The sequence below is a fragment of the Monomorium pharaonis genome, chromosome 2, assembly GCF_013373865.1.
Source record: "Monomorium pharaonis isolate MP-MQ-018 chromosome 2, ASM1337386v2, whole genome shotgun sequence".
NCBI classification, from domain to species: Eukaryota; Metazoa; Arthropoda; class Insecta; order Hymenoptera; family Formicidae; genus Monomorium; species Monomorium pharaonis.
In genome coordinates, this window is record NC_050468.1 from 2,365,641 (window position 1) to 2,387,221 (window position 21,581).

The window sequence follows — 21,581 nt, forward strand, 5'->3', positions numbered from 1 at the left end:
TCGTGTGTAGTCTTAGTTTGTCTACTTCAGATTGACCCGACCCTCACCTTTTTTCGCCGGTTTATATATTCGATAATTTGGTAGTTGGATCGAAAGAAGGGGAAGATTGCGTGAAGGCGTAAATCGGTCAGTATTCCAAATTATTGCTTAGACAGCAAGTGCTGTCTAAGGAGCATTGCGCTAATTGTCGAGCGGATTGCGCGAAACCTCGCGCGATGCGCTCGATGCTGACTGCAGCTGACCGACTTACGTCATTATGTTACTGACACCTTATCGTTATGAGTGTGTCACTCATAACATCCCTCCCCCCTGATAAAAAGAAAATGAGGGTACTGAATTTTCGCTTTTTCGCTTATAGTTATATCGCGTCGTCAGATTGTTTGCAATTTTCGTTTTTTCGACGCTTATAAACTATATATAATTACAATAATAATTACAATAATTACATTACAAGGTGTCGGATGTCGTATGTACAATCTTTCGCAAAAAAAATTTTCTTTTGACTTAAATGATGAATTATGCGCAAAATAGAATGTTTAATTTTTGGTGCCCTATTATAAAATTTGTTTCTGTCTTCTTTTGAGGTATTCTCCTCGTTTCGGTTTTACTTTCTTTCTTTTTCATTATGCTTCTATGAACGGTTTTAGTCTATTTGTGTGTACACGTGTTGACGTCCTGCCCTTTTTTATTGTATAATTTGCGTCTGACAAGGGAACGGACAGAACTGTCCCTCACCGATTTTAATGAGCTTCGGATATGTTATAGAACATAAGAAAATATTAGACCCATATTTTTTTTTATCTGCGTATCTCGACATTTAGGGGTTGAAACCACCCCTCGAAAATAACGCATTTTTTCGTTTTTTGCGAATATCTTTGAAAATATAAGGTTTATGAAAAAATGTTCTATACGAAAGTTTTATGGCATTTTATACTCTTTACAACAGTATATTTATATTTTTTAAAAATTTCAAATTTTTTAATTTAACCCACCCCCCATCCCTTTTTTTCAACATTTTAAAAATTTTGTAAGGACAAAAATTAAAGAGCATTAAAAGCCGAATCCACCCATATATAATAACATATGGGTTCCATCATTCTCAATTATTAGCAAAACGAGATAGTAATCTCGCGCTATAGGTGCTGCGCTAGAAGTAGTGTCGCGTTATTTCTTTAGTCGCGTCACACTCAATAACTGCCTCTTCTGCGTATATTTTTATATTAAAACATAAAAATGGATTAATCTTAATTATATAATACGCAACGTATTACACGATATAAAGCATAAATGCATATATATAACAAAAGTAGCATATATATACGTATGTGCCTACGTACATTTTCATTGTTACAAATGCGAATATAAATTAATATGAAGCAAAATATTTTTTAACATTTAAAACTGCAAATACAATATAACAAAATATATAATATCAAGAGAAAAATATAAAACATAAACTGCAATAACTATTTGCATAATTATATTATTTACACTATATGCACGTAGCACGCTCTGAGAATAAAGATAATGTAAGTATATAAGTATATAATTTAATTTAATTTGAAGTTTGAAAATACATTTATACGGATGTATATATACATTTTGCATACGACACGGACAAATAACTTTAATATCAGTGTTGATAGAGGGACCGGTTGTTTTCGCGCAAGCACATCACGTGAGGCTTCAATAAAATATCTATTAGTAATAGGAAGGAGATCTTTGATCGTACATCTTGCACACGACGTATAAATATAGTAACAGTGATAGACGGATCGGTTGTTCTCGCGCAGGCGAGAGGCTTCAATAAAGTATCTATTAGTAATAGGAAGGAGATGATGCTTTATTGAAGCCTCACGCCTGCGCGAGAACAACTGATCCGTCTATCACTGTTACTATATTTATACGTTGTCGTGTGCAAGATGTACGATCAAAGATCTCCTTCCTATTACTAATGGATATTTTTTTGAAGCCTCACGTGATGCACTTGCGCGAAAACAACCGGTCCCTCTATCAACACTGATATTAAAGTTATTTGTCCGTGTCGTATGCAAAATGTATATATACATCCGTATAAACGTATTTTCAAACTTCAAATTAAATTAAATTATATACTTATATACTTACATTATCTTTATTATCAGAGCGTGCTACGTGCATATAGTGTAAATAATATAATTATGCAAATAGTTATTGCAGTTTATGTTTTATATTTTTCTCTTGATATTATATATTTTGTTATATTGTATTTGCAGTTTTAAATGTTAAAAAATATTTTGCTTCATATTAATTTATATTCGCATTTGTAACAATGAAAATGTACGTAGGCACATACGTATATATATGCTACTTTTGTTATATATATGCATTTATGCTTTATATCGTGTAATACGTTGCGTATTATATAATTAAGATTAATCCATTTTTATGTTTTAATATAAAAATATACGCAGAAGAGGCAGTTATTGAGTGTGACGCGACTAAAGATATAACGCGACACTACTTCTAGCGCAGCACCTATAGCGCGAGATTACTATCTCGTTTTGCTAATAATTTAGAATGATGGAACCCATATGTTATTATATATGGGTGGATTCGGCTTTTAATGCTCTTTAATTTTTGTCCTTACAAAATTTTTAAAATGTTGAAAAAAAGGGGTGGGGGGTGGGATAAATTAAAAAATTTGAAATTTTTAAAAAATATAAATATACTGTTGTAAAGAGTATAAAATGCCATAAAACTTTCGTATAGAACATTTTTTCATAAACCTTATAGTTTCAAAGATATTCGCAAAAAACGAAAAAATGCGTTATTTTCGAGGGGTGGTTTCAACCCCTAAATGTCGAGATACGCAGATAAAAAAAAATATGGGTCTAATATTTTCTTATGTTCTACAACATATCCGAAGCTCATTAAAATCGGTGAGGGACAGTTCTGTCCGTTTCCTTGTGAGTGTTTCTCAGTGATTACGTAGGGTCCCGTCCATTTCGCGTCTAGTTTTTTGGATCTCCCGCGGCGGAGAGTCTCATCATACAGGAGTACCTTATCTCCTATCTTGTATTTTATTTCTTTAGTAGTTTTATCATAATATTTCTTGGCCTTTTGCTTTTCTTCTTTAATTTTCTCCCTCGCGGTTTGTTGCCCTTATTTTTTCCCGCAGTTCCTGTGCGTAATCTTCGTAGTTATACGTAGGATTCGGGGGTCTGCTTAAGGCTGTCGGCAGTTCGGCTTGTCTTCCGAAAACTAGCTCGAACGGAGTGAATCCAGTCGCCGTGTGGGGGGTAGTATTATACGTATGCATTGCATACGGGATCCATTCGTCCCAGTCCGTCTGCTCTTTATTTATAAAATGTCGCAGATATTCTGCTAATGTTCGGTGCGATCTCTCAAGGGTGCCGTTGCTCTCAGGGTGGTAAGCAGTGGTTTGAATTTTGTCTACCTTCAGTAGCTTACATGCGTTTTTGAAGGTTTTGCTTGTAAAATTTGTCCCTTGATCCGTCAGGATACATTCGGGTGTACCGTATTCTAAGACAATCTTTGTTACAAATTCTTTGCTTACCGTGTTTGCCTCTTGATTTGGAATCGGCATCGCCTTGCTGAATTTTGTCAGGTGATCTTGGAACGTTAGCAGGTACTTATTTCCATTTGCTGTCTCTGTCAGTGGTCCCACGATGTCCAGAGCGCATTTTTTGAATGGTCGGCTGGGGGTATCCGTAATTACTAACGGTATCTTGTTTCTTTTAGATAGTTTGTTTTTCTGGCAGAGTTCGCATTTTTTAATATGCTTTTCTACGTCTGCCGTTATTCCGGGCCAGTTATATTTTAACCGTATCCTTTTTAGGGTTCTTTCGACCCCTTGATGCCCTCCGGTGGGTGCATCATGGTATTCGTGTAATATTTGCCGCTTTTCTTCTTCCGTGTAGCTTTGCACGGTCTCATTATTTTCGTTTTCTTCGTTGCTCATGTGTATTTGATTGTGCTCTCCGTCTTCCTTTAACGCGAGCATTTTATCATCCGTTTCCGTAATGTGAACCTCTGGTTTCACGTTGCGGCTCAACGCATCGGCGTTTGCGTTCGCGCGTCCGGCCTTATGTACGATTTCGTAATCGTATTCTTCCAATTTTAAACGCCACCGGATTAATCTCGATCCAGGGTCGTTTACACTGAATAGCCATACAAAGGGCTTGTGGTCAGTGATAATTTTAAACTTGGTGCCGTATATGTACGGTCTGAAATGCTTGACGGCCCATACTATAGCCAGTAATTCTTTTTCTGATGTGCTATAGTTTTGTTCTGCACGGTTTAGCAGTCGACTCGCATATGCTATGGGACGGTCTTTGCCTATCGGTCCTTGCGATAGTACGGCTCCCACTGCGTAGTCGGAGGCATTCGTTGTTACGTTGAATTCTTTTGAGAAATCCGGATACTGAAGTATCGGTGCGGTCATTAGCTTCTCTTTTAGTATGTCGAAAGCAATCTGTTGCTCCGTGGACCATACAAATTTTTCTGACTTCTTTGTCAGCTTAGTTAGCGGCTTAGCTATCCTCGAAAATTCGTTGATGAACTTTCGATAATATCCGGCGAGGCCTATGAAAGATTGCACGTCTTTCACCTTCTGAGGTGCCGGGAAATCTTTTATCGCCTGTAATTTGGCGGGATCAGGGGAGATTCCCTCTTCTGAGATTATGTGTCCCAGGTAATTTACTTCTTTCCGCAGGAACTCACATTTGTCTGGCTGCAGTTTTAAATTGGCTTTTCGTAAGCGCTGTAGTACTTTCTTTAGACGTTTATTATGGTCTTCCAGACTTGAGCCATAAATAACTATATCGTCTAAATATACAAGGCATTTTAGCCCTTGCATTCCCGTGAGTACTGAGTTCATCAGCCTCTGGAATGTTGCAGGTGCATTTTTTAAACCAAATGGCATTCGATTAAATTCGTAATGTCCATATGGGGTGGAGAACGCTGTCTTTTGCTTATCACGTTCTGCCATGGGTATTTGGTGATACCCTGACGCTAAATCTAGCGTAGTAAAATACTTGGCGTTTCCTAGTTGGTCCAAAATTTCTTTGATATTGGGCAATGGAAACGAGTCGCCGATCGTTAGATCGTTTAATTTTCGGAAGTCGATGACTATCCGTAGTCGCGGTTTTCCGCTTGAGTCAACTTTTTTGGAAACCACTAATAAGGGTGCATTCCACTGACTTGTACTTGCTCTGATTATTCCGTTTGTGAGCATCTGCATCATTTGATTATTTACTTCCTCCTTGTGCTTGGTGGGGAGGCGATACGGCCGTACGTTTACCGGTGCCGTGTCAGCGCGCGTGTGGATCTCGTGTTGCACGGCGGCCGTGCAAGACAGGGGTTCTCCGCTCAGATGGAAGACGTCTTGATAATCTTCGCATAAGCGCAGGAGGGCCTGCCGTTCCTCTGAGTTGAGGTGTTGCGTCCGTAACAATTGTCAAATCCGCTCCTTCCGAGGGAGGTGAGATTTGTTTTTCGGTTCAGCGACCACGGTGTAAACCTCGTGAGGATTTTTCTCGCTTAAATCCTCTACAGTAACGACCGGTGTGTTGATCCGTATTGTCTTATCAGTGGTATTGATTACACTGATCGGACATGAAAAATTTTTTGGTTTTACAAGGCATCTGCCAATGTAAACTCCTGGAGCTGGTTCCTGGGCCCGTACGACTCCAGTTGTGTTTCGATTAGTCACGGCCCTTACAATTGTTTCGCTGCGAGGTTTTAACATGGTTTGTTGATATGATTTAAATTTCAGAGTAACGTCTCTTATCGTTAACTTTTTCTGATTATAATCGCACGTTACTTGTTGCTTTCGTAGGAAATCTAATCCTAGGATGCCATCGTATTCTAGCGGAAAATCATCCTTTACTACGTAATCTATCGGATGCTTTATCTTATGCTTGCCTAGCTCTATTGTTGCCTGTATTTTTCCTATGGTGTAGACCTTGTGGCCTGTTATCCCGACGAGAGCTATTCTTTCATGGCGTATTTTGATTTCGCCTTTTAAATTTTTTACTTTTATCAACGAGAGTGTGGCTCCGGAATCGAATAACGCGTCGATTTTTCCTGATTTGGTCTCTCGTATTGGAAGCGTGACTAACAAGGGAACCTCGCGAACCCGAAAATTCTGATTTTAATGAAACTTGGCATAAATGTAAAAGAAGTAAATACATGAATTTAGAAATTAAAAGTTGGTGCTTATAAACGGTTTAAAGGGTTGAAACCACCCTTCAAAAATGTTGAGTTTTTGTCTTTTCTCGATATATCTCGTAAACTAAACAAAGTATTAAAAAATGTTTCATACAAAAGTTTTACAGTATAAATACCTCTATTTAACTATGCTATTTATTTTTTCAAAAAAATTTTTTTTCAAAAACAAATTTTTTTTCTTTGAAAAAAAAACTTTTTGGAAAAAAATAAATAGCATAGTTAAATAGAGGTATTTATGCTGTAGAACTTTTGTATGAAACATTTTTTTATATTTTGTTTAGTTTAAGAGATATATCGAGAAAATGCAAAAATGTCTCAACTTTGAAGTGTGGTTTCACCCCTTCAAACCGTTTTTGAACCAAAATAAAACATTTCTAAATTAATATATCTACTCCCTCTACATTTATGCCAAGTTTCATTAAAATTAGAAAATTTTTCGATTGGGCTTATAAACGGTTTGAAGGAGTGAAATTACCCTTTAAAGGTTGAGATATTTTTATTTTTTCTCGCTATATCTCGTAAACTAAACAAAATATAAAAAAATGTTTTATACAAAAGTTTTACAGCCTAATACCTTCATTTAACTACGCTGTTTATTTAAAAAAAAAAAAATTTTTTTTTTAATTAAAATAAATTTTCAATAAAATTGACTTTTATGTATATAGCATTTATAAAATAATTATACTATCTTATACTACGTTCTATTTATATCATCTATGTGTATATTATGTATGTTATATTTTATGTATGTTATAATACTATACATTTATATTATCTGCATCCCTATATGTATTAGTTTTCATCTAACAGTTGCGCAATATTAGAGTAGTCACGTTGCTTTCACACAATTCATTCTGTCTACGTCACATATTTCACATTCAAGTTTTATATTCGTCATATCACGGTATATATCATATATAAAATGGAAATCACGTATTAAAGTTTGATATCTTTATTAATGATGTTACGCGTCATTTTCACATCTGTATCAAGTCTAACGTGTGCTTGATCAGTACATCAGTATCACATCTAACGAGTGCTTGATTTTTCTGTTAGATTATTTAATTGAGCGAAGCATAATGTTACACGTAAATGTTGCGAATGTTCTTAATATGTTAATTATTTTATTTCAAATTATACATATTCCACCTATAAATGAAAGAGAAATACAATTACGTGATGTGATAAAGGATATTATAACAAATGCAGTGAATGACTTATCATTTAATGTACACACTCATTTTGCTTTAAAATTTCAAAATTATTTGGAAGTAGATTTACCTGGCATAGAATATGTAACAGATAAAGTGGAAGAATTTTTAGAAAATGATAATGTTGATTATGAACCTGATAATGAATATAATTGTAAACCAGAAGACGAAATTTTAAATAGTAGCTATAAAAGGAAAGCCGTCGAATATTGGAGAAGTGATAAAAGGCCGACACTCTCTTTTAGGAGTGCAACGTCGCTTCAGAAAGGTGAAGTCCCTACCACAATTATCATTAAAAAAAAATTCTTCCTCATCATTTGTTACATATTCTATGTCAGGTAAATCCACTTCCCAATAATTTTAAAGTAATTGTATTTCTCTTTCATTTATAGGCGTTGATGGAATATGTGTAATTTGAAATAAAATAATTAACATATTAAGAACATTCGCAACATTTATGTGTAACATTATGCTTCGCTTAATTAAAAACAATCTAACAAGAAAAATCAAGCACATGTTAGATGTGATACTGATGTACTGATCAAACACACGTTAGACTTGACACTGATGTGAAAATGACGCGTAGCACCATTAATAAAGATACCAAAATTTTATTAATACGTGATTTCATATATGATACATACTGTGACATGACGAATATAAAACTTGAATGTGAAATATGTGACGTAGAGAGAATGAACGCTGTGTGAAAGCAACGTGACTACTAATATTGCGCAACTGTTAGATAAAAACTAATACATACAAGGATGCAGATAATATAAATGTATAGTATTATAACGTAGATGATATATAACATATATAATATACACATAGATGATATAAATAAAATATAGTAGTATAAGATAGTATAATTACTTTATAAATGCTATATACATAAAAGTCAATTTTATTGAAAATTTATCTTAATTAAAAAAAAAATTTTTTTCAAAAAATAAACAGCGTATTTAAATGGAGGTATTTATGCTGTAAAACTTTTGCATAAAACATTTTTTTATATTTTGTTTAGTTTACGAGATATATGGAGAAAAGGTAAAAATATCTCAACCTTTGAAGGGTAGTTTCACTCCTTCAAACCGTTTATAAGACCAAACAGAAAATTTTCTGATTTTAATGAAACTTGGCATAAATGTAGAGGGGGTAAATACATTAATTTAGAAATGTTTTATTTTGGTTCAAAAACGGCTTGAAGGGGTGAAAGCACGCTTCAAAGTTGAGACATTTTTGCATTTTCTCGATATATCTCGTAAACTAAAATTATTAAAATATTAAAAAATGTTTCATACAAAAGTTTTACGGCATGAATACCTCTATTCAACTATCATATTTATTTTTTTCAAAAAAAATTTTTTTTTAAAGAAAAAAAAATTTGTTTTTGAAAAAAAGATTTCTTTTTTAAATAAATAACATAGTTAAATAAAGGTATATATACAGTAAAACTTTTGTATGAAACATTTTTTAATATTTTGTTTAGTTTACGAGATATATCCAGAAAAGGCAAAAACTCAAAATTTTTGAAGGGTGGTTTCAACCCTTTAAACCGTTTATAAGCACCAACTTTTAATTTCTAAATTCATATATTTACCCCCTCTACATTTATGCCAAGTTTCATTAAAATCAGAATTTTCGGGTTCGCGAGGTTCCCTTGTAAGTCAAGTCCGCTGTCTTTGTGTGCGTCTCGCTTTACATGCGTGACTTGATACGCTGCGGCTGTGTGCGCCGAACTCAAGTCATTCCTCGAGCTCTCATCGCTGTTGCTGCTCGCTGATTCCGAGCATTTTGACTTTTTAATTTCTTTATTCTTATTTTTGCTATTTTTAGCTTCAGCCTTTTTATCGTCTTTGGCTCTTTCTTTGGGCCAAGGGTCACCTTCTTTTTTAGGGTGCCCGTGTAATTTCCAGCATTTGTTCCGGGCATGTCCGGATTTTTTGCAGTAATCGCAGTATGCGTTTAATGTATTTACGCGAGAGCGTCCTTTCGGTCTCGGTAATTTAAACTGTTTGGCATGTCGACTGTTTCGACATTCTCGTTCATTGTGGCCAGTTTTCCCGCACTTTTCGCATTGGGGAGTCGGTTTATAATTATTCTGCTGAGATTCAGTTTGGACCTCTTTCTTGTGTCCATTGGTTCGTGGATTAGGTCCCTTGACCTTTCCTTCTGCGCTTGCTTTTGCGATTATTTCATAATGTTGAGTTGTCCAATCCCTCGAAGTTTTATTAATCTCGGGGATTATATTTCGTGCTTCTTTTAAGCTTGAATATTGGATGTGAGATCCGTGCTGGTGCCGTAAATCTCTGAGCGATTGCCCATGTGAAGGATCTAGCGTGTGGCTAGTAAGGCGTCGCGTATTCCTGGCCATTTTCCTCGGCGGAGAGTGGACTTCGTTTCCAAGTTGAGAACGAAGTTTGCGAATTTCAATTAATAACTCATGGAGCATGTTCTCCATGGGGTATATCGGTCGCCTATTTATTTGTGGCGTTGCCGGTGTATTTCCATTTTGCTCGTGTGAGTCCTGAAGCTCTTGTGCTTCTTTTTCGGGTTCTTCCCGGATTACGCGGGGTGACGCATGTAACAGAGAGCGTGTCGACCGTCCCGCTACGTCTGTTCCCGTTAATGAACGTGTGTCCATATTGTCAATGTTTTGCTCGGTGGACATTTACGTTTGGTTATAAGCGTGCGTGCTGAGTTCGCGTTACGGCTTATTTTGTAATATCGCGTATGTCGCGTTGCGCTAGTGCGTTTGCATTCGTATGCCTTTGAATTACAGCAGCTATCCTAGCTATTTCTTTTACGGTAATTGCAGTTACCGGGGGTCAACCGATATTTTGCTCTATTCGTGTTACAATTTTATGTCGTCCTACGCTTGTTTCGCGTTACAATTTAATGTTTGTCGGACTTACATAAGTACGATAAGCTGCATGGTGCGGGGATCAGCTGAGCCTTTTCGCGGTAGGTCTCGGCGTCGTCTCGAGTTTCACTCTTATCGCTGACGCGCTATGTACGCTCCGGCGTGGCTGGCTTCCTGGCCTGTACAGCTGATTGCTCGGTGACGCTTGGTTCCTCTTGGATCTTCCTTTTGGCAGTGCAAATCCCACCGCTGCCACCACTGTTGTACCCCTCGTTGTGAGTACGATTTGGGATCGCTGCCAGAGATCTCGCGAGAAAGGTATTTCGTCACATACACCGTTATTTGTCTTGAACACTTTTATTCTTGTATTCAGTTACAATGGGTAGATCGCGACCCCGCAAGGCAGAGTGTCGCGTCTATTAGCTCGTTGTCCACGACCCCGCAAGGCAGAGTGTCGTGGTTATATATTTACAATAAGTTCTCGGTGATACACGACCCCGCAAAGCAGAGTGTCGTGTGTAGTCTTAGTTTGTCTACTTCAGATTGACCCGATCCTCACCTTTTTTCGCCGGTTTATATATCCGATAATTTGGTAGTTGGATCGAAAGAAGGGGAGGATTGCATGAGGGCGTAAATCGGTCAGTATTCCAAATTATTGCTTAGACAGCAAGTGCTGTCTAAGGAGCATTGCGCTAATTGTCGAGCGGATTGCGCGAAACCTCGCGCGATGCGCTCGATGCTGACTGCAGCTGACCGACATGTTACTGACACCTTATCGTTATGAGTGTGTCACTCATAACATTAATATGTGGTGAAAATTTAATTGTTACATTTATTTAATAAAAATATACAAATTATAATACTGTATTATTAGTATTATTATTAATATTATTGTATTGATGATAAGAATCTGACTAACGGCCTATCCAGATAAACCTGCATCTTGCATGTAAAGGTAAAGGTATTGCACAATGCCGTAAGACTTTGGATCCATCTTCATGCACTGTTTCCCATTGTGTTATATCAAAATGATCCTGAAATTGTGTCAACATTAATCAATGTATCATTGTAAGTATGGCACGTACATGAGAGGCAATAAAAATATTTCACCTCACAAACGCAGCTGGAAGCTTTAGGTTGCCAAAATCTCCGTCTAGTCCTCGACACCCAAACGCCTCTCAGGATCTTTAAGAATGCGAAAGAGCTTCTTTCTCTGACCTTCCCGAACATTGCAACCCTCTACTTATAGGTACGACCCATTTCAACTACACATAAAAAACAGTGGTATGATAGATGATATTTATATGAATAGTCTTATAAAATTCTATTGTAAATAAAAAGTAATAATATATGTACATATATACATATACATACATAGCAATAACAACACAGAGGCACAAACTAACCTCTCATTAAAACTATGATTATAGTTTTACATATACTGAGATAAAATAAGACAAAAATATATATAAATATAAAAATATAACTCTATATTATAAACTTCTAATATTATACATTATATCTAATATTACATAAAATAAGATTTTACCTTATAATTTCTGATACATTCCCTTAACCTACTGTTCAGCATCAGCACAGAGCACTCTTCCCTCTTCCTCGCCTAGCGTGGGTACGCAATGGCGAATAAATCACGTGATTCAAGTAACCAATCAAAATTGTGTTCGCCATTGGCGAATCTTTTATTATAAGTCTTTAATAGTGCTAGGCTGTACGCAGTTATATGTTTGGTATAAGAAAACTGAGATAAGTACTCTAAATGTAAAATTGCTAAGATTTTTATTATAAATTTGCATTTATTGTCAAATGCTTGTCGTTATACTCCATATTGTTTCCGGTAAATCATTGTTGCCAGCGCCACCATTTGGTACTACATTTCTGACAGATTTTCGCCTCACTTTTGGAGGCGAAATCAAGCTTAGTTCGGTCTTCTAGTTCTAGTCTTCATAGTTGCAAAGATGCTTTTCTGTTGAACACAGTCATTGATTTATTCGATGTGTTTTATATCTTAATAACTAATTACATTTAATGCTAATGTTTTAGATATGTGATCCAAATTTAAAAATACTCAATGTCAATGCAAGATATCCTGGAGCACGACACGATGCGTATACATATATGGAGTGCTTCTGCTGCGCGACGAGTCATGGAACGGGCATACAATCGTGGTGAACGACGAACATTTCTTATTGGTAATTATATCTTTATTTTAAATGACATTAAAGAACTTAAATAAAGTTTAAATATAGCATATATATATCATTTACACAGGTGATTCAGGTTATCCTTTAGAACCGTGGCTATTAACTTCTTTGCCTAGAGAACCAGAAGGAACTCCACGTTTCATGTATAATGAAGCGCTGTGTAGTGCAAGAAATTGTATTAAACGTCTCTTTGGTGTATTAAAGTCTACTTGGAGATGTCTTTCTCGACACAGATTTTTGCAATATGAGCCTGGGTTTGCTGGAAGAAATGTTAACGCTTGCGCAGTCCTCCATAATATGCGGAATGCTTACAGTATATTTGATGATGATAATAATGACCTATTTGATGAAATTCATAATGAACATATATATGAAAATTATGATGATGTTGATAGCGTTCGTGAACCTCTTGCTATCGCACGACGCATGCAAGATCGTTTAATAGCAGAAAGATTTGGTAGATAACGTACAAATTGTGACGAAAATTTAAAATATAGCATAAGATAGCATAAGGTAAAATAAAAAAATAAGTTTTTTATATCTTGACTAAATTATTTATTTTAATTTCTAAAAAACTAAAATAAAAGAATTTATTTCAAAACATCTTTACATTTTTTTTTTTACATCTTTAGTGCGCCTTTTAACATGTTTATTATACTTTAACAGTCTTAAGTTTTATCCTATAATAAAAAGATCAAAAGTATCAAAGATCACAGATTATTCGTCCACAATCTTCATATAAATTTAACATTGATAATATTAAATTAGTCATTAACAACAACGGTTTTAATATTTCTAATAAACAATTAATCACTAGCCAATTTAATACCCTCATTGTTAAATTTAAGTAGACATTTCTCCTATAAATAAAAAACATAATTTTGCACTTTTAAGATTACACAAAGTTATTGAATAAAAGAACACAACATGGTAAATCATATTTGACAAAAAAAAAATTTTTCTTAATTAAGAATAAACGGTATCACAGAGGTTATTCTTGAATATAAGTAGGCAATAGATTTTCCAAAACGGTTGTGAGTTTTTCAAAAAACTTTGATACGTTCGCTATCATTAACGGCCTGTGCAGCAGCTGCATCTGCTAACTTTTGTATAGCATTTGCAATTTTAGACATTGCAAGCGCATTCATTTCACATGCCTCTGCTGGAATTTTAGCACATTCAGCGTGTATCTACGAACAGAATATATTTCATTAATTATCTATTATATTTGTAGTTTTGAAAAATTACATTCTACATCAATAAAGATTTTGACTTACAAACTCAGCATCGGCTTACTTTTAAGCAATGGAATGAAAGTACTCCGTCAATGAATTTATTTGTTTAGAATAGGGTGTAACTCGATTGACTGCAATAATGAAAACATTAAACAGTTTTTAAATATTATACACAACTATTGTTACAAAGAATTATTTAAAATATAGATATAAAGAACATTTCAAAACTATTATTATAAGCTATTTAATTATATATATAATTATAATCTAATAAAATTTAAATTTTAATCTTACATTTCCTCGATGAAGTAGACGTATAAATATTTTCTGAAGAACTACTTGTCTGTTCTGCTTGTTTTGATGATAATGAATGTTGAACTTTGTTTGTCTTAGAGGATGAGATCGTAGTAGTAACTTTTGGAGTCTTTTTTGATTCTTTGTTCTGAGCGAGATATGGAGTAGCATCACAATCTTCAATTTCAATTACTGCATTATGTTCTACATCATTTAGTGAGCAATCGTCATTAAGAATTAAATCCCTGTCATTATTGTAAGAAGAATTGGCTGTAAACAAAAAAATGTTGCACTTTAAATATGTTGATATTAAAATTTACTAGTGTGTTGACAGTAATTTACATATTACATAATTTTGTAAATTTCTATTACAAGAAAAATTTATCTTAAGAATCTGTATGAATTTGATAGATACGTATTAACTTATTTTTAATAAATAATTAAGTTCCTCACCATCTTGTGAATTTTCTGACGAGACGTTTGTACAAACACTTATTACTTGTGGAGTTGCTAACAAAACTTTACTGTTTCCTTGTTCAAGTTGATCCAGCAAACTCTACACAGAAAAATAATTACATAGATAAATAGTGATTACCATTTAAATTAGAATATATTATACATCATGGCTTTAAATAAACTACAGGACAAAATTAAAGAAACAAAAGTTTGAAGTAGCGCCATGTTCGTAAAAGTTGAGCAAAAAATCTGAATTTTTTATATGATATAGCCCAAAGTGTTGATTTGACCTTTGTAAAATCTCCCCGCTGTGGGTCCAGCAGTTTCGGAATTATGCCCCTCGAAGCAACTCCCGGTCAAAAACAAAAATTGCAGTAAGCCGGTTCTATAGGTGCAGCTCAGAGTGTCCCTGGTGCGCTCTTATACCCCCATCCCTTTTCAACCCTTATTCGCAATTCCTTAGGACTGACAGCGTTTTGCATCGTGTCCGTTTAACTGAGGACAATTCTCTAGCACCGCTTGGCTTTAAAACTCTTAAATGACGAAGGTCTCACCTTTCTATGACCCTTACCATCCAGCGAGGGTGGATTGGGCAACCACCCCTAACACTAATAAGCAAAACAAAGAAAATGTTGATTGAATTTGTTTTGCTTTAACAATGTTTTGCTGTCCCACAAGCAACATAAAAAAGAAAAAAAATTGAGAGAATGTGAAAGATTACATGGAAAAGTAATGCGTTTTTTAAGGGAAAGAACAATTAGGAACAAACAGAACGCAGATGAAGTCAGCTGGAAGAAGCATGAAAGCAAAGAAAGATGCATATAGAGAAAATCTAGGAAGAGAAGGAAAACTAACACAAAAAGAGAGGATGAAAAAAAAATAGCTGGAGAGAACAAGGATTTTTTTTCTCGAATGCAAGTCGTGCCCTGAAGCGATCACCTGTAGCCTAGCGCAACCGCGACTCGCTGACTGAAGGAGTAGCAGATAGAAATTAAAAGGGGTGGATTTTGTGCGTGGTTAGGAAGGAGGACCAGAGACCTCTACAAGTGCGATTCGGCCCATTTCCGAATTTTTCGGACGCATGGAAGCACCTGCGGGTACTAATTAGTGTTAGGGGTGGTTGCCCAACCCACCCTCGCGGGATGGTAAGGATCATAGAAAGGTGAGACCTTTGTCATTTAAGAGTTTTAAAGCCAAGCGGTGCTAGAGAATTGTCCTCGGTTAGACGGACGCGACGCAAAACGCTGTCACCACTGTCAGTCCTAAGGGGTTGCAAATAAGGGTTGAAAGGAGATGGGGCTATCAGGGCGCACCAAAGACACTCTGAGCGACACCTACAGAATCGGCTTAGCCCATTTCCAAATTTTTCTGGTTCGTTTTTCACATCAGATTGTCCTGTCCTTTCCAAGTTACAACCTTGCAACTTTTGTTTTTGACCGAGAGTTGCTTCGAGGGGCATAACTCCGAAACTGTTGAACCCACAGCGGGGAGATTTTGCAGGGGTCAAGTCAACACTTTGAGCTATATCATATAAAAAATTCAGATTTTTGCTCAACTTTTACGAACATGGCGCTACTTCAAACTTTTGTTCCTTTAATTTTGTCCTGTAGTTTATTTATGAAAATTACCTCTTCTTCTGGAATACTATCTGCGCAATGTTTACTTCCTTCGACGTATTCGGCTCCAATTATTCCAATTATACGTAATTCAAGTTCTGTCAATTCAGATTGCATGATGGGTTTATTCCCTGTTAATGCTTTAGCCTTTCGCAATTCCTTTGCTTTTGTAGAAGTGCGACTTTTCAAGTCCCTCCAAACCTTAAATATAAATAAATTTATGTGTAACTAACAGTGTGCGTATCTGGGATTACACCATTCGAAACTTTAACACGTTAAAAATTTAATATTAGGAATAAATGTTTATATAATTGTAGTAATTATTAAGAATCATCATTATAAATTACTGCCAAATCATTAAAAAAAGTTAATTTTGTAATTATTGTACAAATTATTGCAAAATAAAAGAAAAACATTATAGCCTGAAATTGTACAATTATTGTTCAAGTATTCTGAAATAAAAATTTTATAAAGAGATTTAAAGTAGCATATATAAAACATACTATTTTTATATATCATTCGTAAATATTTAATAAGTAATTTAATAAATAAATTAAGAAATTAATTTCTGTTCGTGTTACTTTTAACGAAACTTAATTTTAATGTAAATTAATTCTTTATTACTTTCACAACACAGTTACAAAAACATATTAAAATTAATTTTGCACTTTTAATTTTATAAATTAATTTTATAAAATATCTATTAATTTTATTTTATTGTGGTTAAAAAATTTTTTTTTATTAAGCAATCCTGCTTATACTATATATATATGCAATTATTCGTACCACTTGCCATTGGTCAACCTTCTTTGTTGCACCTTGAAAGGAATTTAATTGACTGGTTAATTCTGCCCATTTTTTTTAGCTTCTTCCTTTCCATGTAATGCATGGAATTTTCCCTCGACAAGACCTTTATTTATCGTAAAAAAATCAATTATTTTTGTCAATTGCAATTGACAAGAGATGCTCTAGCAGTTCTCGTTTTTTTGCTGTAAAATAAAAAAATAAAATTATTTCTTTTATAATCTTATATCTATGTAAAATATTTTATATTTGCCATAATATATATACATACCTAGGTATAATTTGTGACATTTTAATAAGATTTAAGAGTACAATGAAGGAAAATAATCAATCAGTTTAACTACACAGCTGCAAACATCATAAACGTGATAAAATAATTCGACGCGTTTTTACACAAAACAAAAAATCTAGGCAAGAAAAGTATTTATATAAAATTGATATAAAAATTCAGATATTTAACAGTGATATGCTAACAAAAATAATAAAATCTATATACGTTATTGCCATGTGAAATACTCATAGAAAAATTAATTTATATAATTATTATAGGTAAAAAATATTATACAAATATGTAGTATAGTACGTAATAATAATATAATAAAATAATATAATAATAATAATATAAAAATTGTAAGACAAAAAAAACAAAATTATAACCTAGCTACTACCAATAAGAGAAAATAATGTCAAATGCAGAGATGGGCGAATTTGTAATTGACTATTACCAAATTACAAATGCTCAAAACAATGAATAATTAAATGTGATTTAATTACACATTACTTTGAACATTACATTTGTAATTAAACACCATTGAATTACTAATTTGTTTGAACATTTGTAATGGATGTTCAAAGTAATTAAATTACACTATTGTAATGTAATTACATTTGTGTAATTTATTTATACATTTGTGTAATTTAATTACATTTGTATAATTTAATTACATTTGTGTAATTTAATTACATTTGTGTAATTTAATTACGTCTGTATGTGTAATTTAATTACATTTTAATTTTTATTCGAATTGAGTTAACATAAGTTCATAACTTATGAAAAATATCTTATGCATGGGAGAAAGCTTTTCTTTCACACTCGTATGATTGCCGCCCAAGCAGAAGGCAAACTTCACGATCGTTTAAAAAATGTCGCTTTCTCCGCTAGATACACAATATATTATTTTTGCAGTATGTACAGTATGTACACTCTCACGTTCTCTTTGTCGTTAACTCAATTCGAATAAAAATTAAAATGTAATTAAATTACACAAATGTAATTAAATTACACAAATATAATTAAATTACACAAATGTAATTAAATCACGCAAATGTAATTGAATCACACAAATGTAATTACATTACAATAGTGTAATTTAATTACTTTGGACATCCATTACAAATGCTCAAAATAATGAGTAATTAAATGGAACTTAATTACAAATGCTGAAAATAATGGATAATTAAATGGATTTCAATTACAAATTATAAAAGTAATATGTAATTGAATGTGTAATTTGGAGACAAAAGTATTTGCTGCCACCCATCTCTGGTCAAATGTAATGATCAATAATTTGCTCTGCCCCGAAAAGAAAGATTTAATAATAACAGTTTTTACGTAATAATTTTAATGTATCTTATTTAATCTCTTACCTCTTGTACCTCTTATGCAACTTTCGATTAGTTTTCCCAGTTTGCGTTCTAAATTTTTTCAAAGTCATTAGATTTTCACTGCTTAAAATCCGGCAACGTTGCATAGATATCGAATAATTTTGATGCGTTTGTAACGATTTTTGCATCGATTATAATCGTTAAGTCAGAGTTACAGAATCATCTACGTTATCGATTGTCGGTCGCGCAAGCGACAATTCTCGCTAAGTAACGATACCGAAAATAGTCGATAGGAAGTTACAGAATCCCAGCCCAGCTGTCACGGCGATCAGCTGTTCCCGTTAGGAATCATCCCGCGTGCAATGCTGTCAGACCTCTCTCCATGGGCCAAGCCGCGCATGTGTGATGGATGGAAAATACAGTTACGTGTATTATGGGCGTTTAATTTTGGCGGGCCCAGTACTCTCAGTAGTACAGAGTACATCTCAGTAGTATTTTTGCCAAATAAAATCTTTTTCTTAATTACAGAAAAATGTGTATCTTTCATCATTATGTGAACATTCTACTCTCTACTTATCCACGCGCATCTGTGTGTGTAGTCACAAGAGTCTGCAAATTTGTGATACGTTACTGTATTTCAACTCGTAAGCGCATGCGTCGGCCTACCATGCCGGGCAACCCGGCAAAATCTGGCAGCTCTTCCCGCGTGAATGATCCTTCGCGGAGTCGGTTTCCCCTCAATACGGGGTCCCCGATAACGGTGTCAGGAGCGGTCACTCAGTGCACGAACTGGGATCCGGGTGACGAGCGGGGCGGTGAATTGCCACTCAGTATGTGGCGCGAGAAAGCGCTCAGTGCGCTGTCAAAGGAAGTCGGGTTGAGGTTATGTGGCACTCAGTGCTCCAGGAGTCTCAGCTCACTTCGCTGAGGGGATCGGTCGGCTCACTATGCTAGACCGGGGAGATCTGCTCTCTTATCACCGGTGGAGGGCTTTTATAGCCCCCGTTCGGTGACAAGAGGAGCGGAGACGTGCAGGGAGATAAGACTAGCGGAGGGGACTACACGAGGTAGGAGGACAACGGCCTCGTATCTACTTGTCTTAACGGCGGTGAAGGAACGGCTCGTTACAATACTTATCTTCGTACTGGCGTCGAGAGTAGGAAAAGCTGCTCGTTTTAGTAGTGCAAGCCGTAATCTTTATTATAATCCTTATTGTAGAACAGTCAAATATGCACAGAAAGATAATGATCGAAAAAGAAGAGATAATTTATGGGTGCGAAACGCAAAGACGCAAGACTCAGCCCATTATATGGATAAGTAGGGCATGCACACTAAACGCTCAAAAAAGTTACCGAGACTAAAGCCACTCTAGAGGAATCGAAATGAAATAATAATTACTATTTTATTCCATTTATTATCAAAACTATAACAATTGTTATGAGTGACACGCTCATAACGATAAAAAAGGTGTCAGTAGCACGATGACGTAAGTCGGTCAGCTGCAGCAGTCAGCATCGAGCGCATTGCGCGAGGTTCCGCGCAATCCGCTCGACAATTAGCGCAATGCTCCTTAGACAGCACTTGCTGTCTAAGCAATAATTTGGAATACTGACCAATTTACGCCCTCACGCAATTCTCCTCTTCTTTCGATTCAACTACCGAATTATCGGATATATAAACCGGCGAAAGAAAGTGAGGGACGGGTCAATCCAAAGTAGACAAACCAAGATAACACACGACACTCTGGTCTGCGGGGTCGTGTATCGCGACATAAACCATTGTAACATACACAGCCACGACACTCTGCCTTGCGAGGTCGTGGACAGCAAACTCATAGACGCGACATTCTGTCTTGCGGGGTCGCGATCTATTCGCACTGTAAACAAATAATATAATAAAGTGCTCGAAACGAAGAAACGGTGTGAGTGACTAAATACCTTCCTTGCGAGATCTCTGGCAGCGATCTCCAATCGTACTCACAACGAAGGGTACAACACAATACTAATATAATTTGTATAGTACATAATACCTAGTAAAATTCAGATTTTATAAAATTTATATTACTATATTTTTATATTTATTATTTCAAAATAAAAGAAGAATAATTTTTATAATTTTTTATTGATTATTTAAATAATTTCAATTAATAATTTTTAGTTAATATAAAAAGCTAAACATTTTAGTTAATTTATATGGACGTAAAAATTATTAAAAACAAAAAAATTATCAAAACAAATATTAACATTGTGTTAAAGGGTTACACCAACCTAGCGGGTAAAAAAAATCGATTTTTTTTATTACATTTTCTTGAAGCTTCAAGTTTCGAGAATATATCCTGAAAGTTTTATGTTGATATCTGCAAAAATGTCGGAATTACAAAGAGTTGAGTAAAACGGGATCGAGCGTTTGAGTGCTCGATTTGGAGCAATATCAACATAAATCGTCACTGGACGATGATGTGATTAAAGCCATTCGTCCAATATTTGAACAACTTTCTAGTGATAATTTACTGGAGAGATTTACGTCGGTAGATTTACGCAAAACGTTAACAAAAGTTTGAACAATCTGATTTGGCGCATAGCGCCAAAAGTGCAGCACAACGGTGCACACGTTGTGCAAATTGCTACCAATATTGCTGCATGCACATTTAATGAAGGTGCTGCCTCATATTTATTAATGATAATAAAAGAATTGTACTGAATATTGCGAAAATCAAGACCAAGCGCGCATCGATATGGCCGAAATACGAGCGCAGAAGGTGACGCACGAAGGAAGGATTGCTCGCCGTCAACACAGGTTTTCACAGAGCGCTGCTGCTATTGATGCGGAAGGAATCTCATATGGCCCCGGAATTGCAGACTAGAGCTAAAATGTAAAATTCAGCTGTTAACAATAGTAGAACTAAACTTGAAACTTTAAACGCGTTTTTCTTGAATGGTTTTCAAAGACGGTGACCACTAGATCTCAAAAACTAATCGATGGATCGTTTTCAAATTTTTACACAATACTCTCAAAAACATTCTTTTGTCGGTGACGAT

At 35.0% G+C, this 21,581-nt stretch overlaps 2 protein-coding genes across 4 annotated transcripts; one reads left to right on the top strand and one right to left on the bottom strand.

Moving 5' to 3' along the window:
• Nucleotides 1-11,145: 11,145 nt before the first annotated feature.
• LOC105828140 (putative nuclease HARBI1) lies at nucleotides 11,146-13,008 on the top strand. Its single transcript, XM_036283224.1, has 2 exons — nucleotides 11,146-12,521; nucleotides 12,601-13,008. The coding sequence occupies exons 1-2, from the start codon at nucleotides 12,401-12,403 to the stop codon at nucleotides 12,996-12,998; spliced, it is 519 nt and encodes a 172-aa protein (XP_036139117.1). The 5' UTR covers nucleotides 11,146-12,400; the 3' UTR covers nucleotides 12,999-13,008.
• A 153-nt stretch (nucleotides 13,009-13,161) lies between these two features.
• Nucleotides 13,162-17,367, bottom strand: LOC105828147. Of its 3 annotated transcripts, XM_036283225.1 has the most exons (7): nucleotides 17,210-17,367; nucleotides 16,921-17,123; nucleotides 16,147-16,335; nucleotides 14,516-14,618; nucleotides 14,063-14,332; nucleotides 13,811-13,899; nucleotides 13,162-13,723 (listed from the first exon to the last, which is right to left on the bottom strand). In XM_036283225.1, exons 3-6 carry the CDS (start codon nucleotides 16,249-16,251, stop codon nucleotides 13,832-13,834), a joined length of 546 nt encoding a protein of 181 aa, XP_036139118.1. In that variant the 5' UTR covers nucleotides 16,252-16,335; nucleotides 16,921-17,123; nucleotides 17,210-17,367; the 3' UTR covers nucleotides 13,162-13,723; nucleotides 13,811-13,831. The 3 variants fall into 3 exon arrangements, with proteins under 3 accessions (XP_036139118.1, XP_028047644.1, XP_028047643.1); XM_028191843.2 differs by having other exon boundaries at nucleotides 16,921-17,367; XM_028191842.2 differs by lacking the exons at nucleotides 16,921-17,123; nucleotides 17,210-17,367 and having other exon boundaries at nucleotides 13,830-13,899; nucleotides 16,147-16,518.
• Nucleotides 17,368-21,581: the final 4,214 nt, after the last annotated feature.

Bases quoted from the DNA above. Each gene is read 5' to 3' on its own strand.
- LOC105828140 (XM_036283224.1), top strand. From the start codon at position 12,401: ATGTCAATGCAAGATATCCTGGAGCACGACACGATGCGTATACATATA. The intron at 12,522-12,600 runs GTAATTATATCT...TCATTTACACAG, and splicing joins ACGACGAACATTTCTTATTG to GTGATTCAGGTTATCCTTTA.
- LOC105828147 (XM_036283225.1), bottom strand. From the start codon at position 16,251: ATGCAATCTGAATTGACAGAACTTGAATTACGTATAATTGGAATAATT. The intron at 14,333-14,515 runs GTGAGGAACTTA...TTTTGTTTACAG, and splicing joins GTCAGAAAATTCACAAGATG to CCAATTCTTCTTACAATAAT. The intron at 13,900-14,062 runs GTAAGATTAAAA...TCATTATTGCAG, and splicing joins GTCTACTTCATCGAGGAAAT to TCAATCGAGTTACACCCTAT.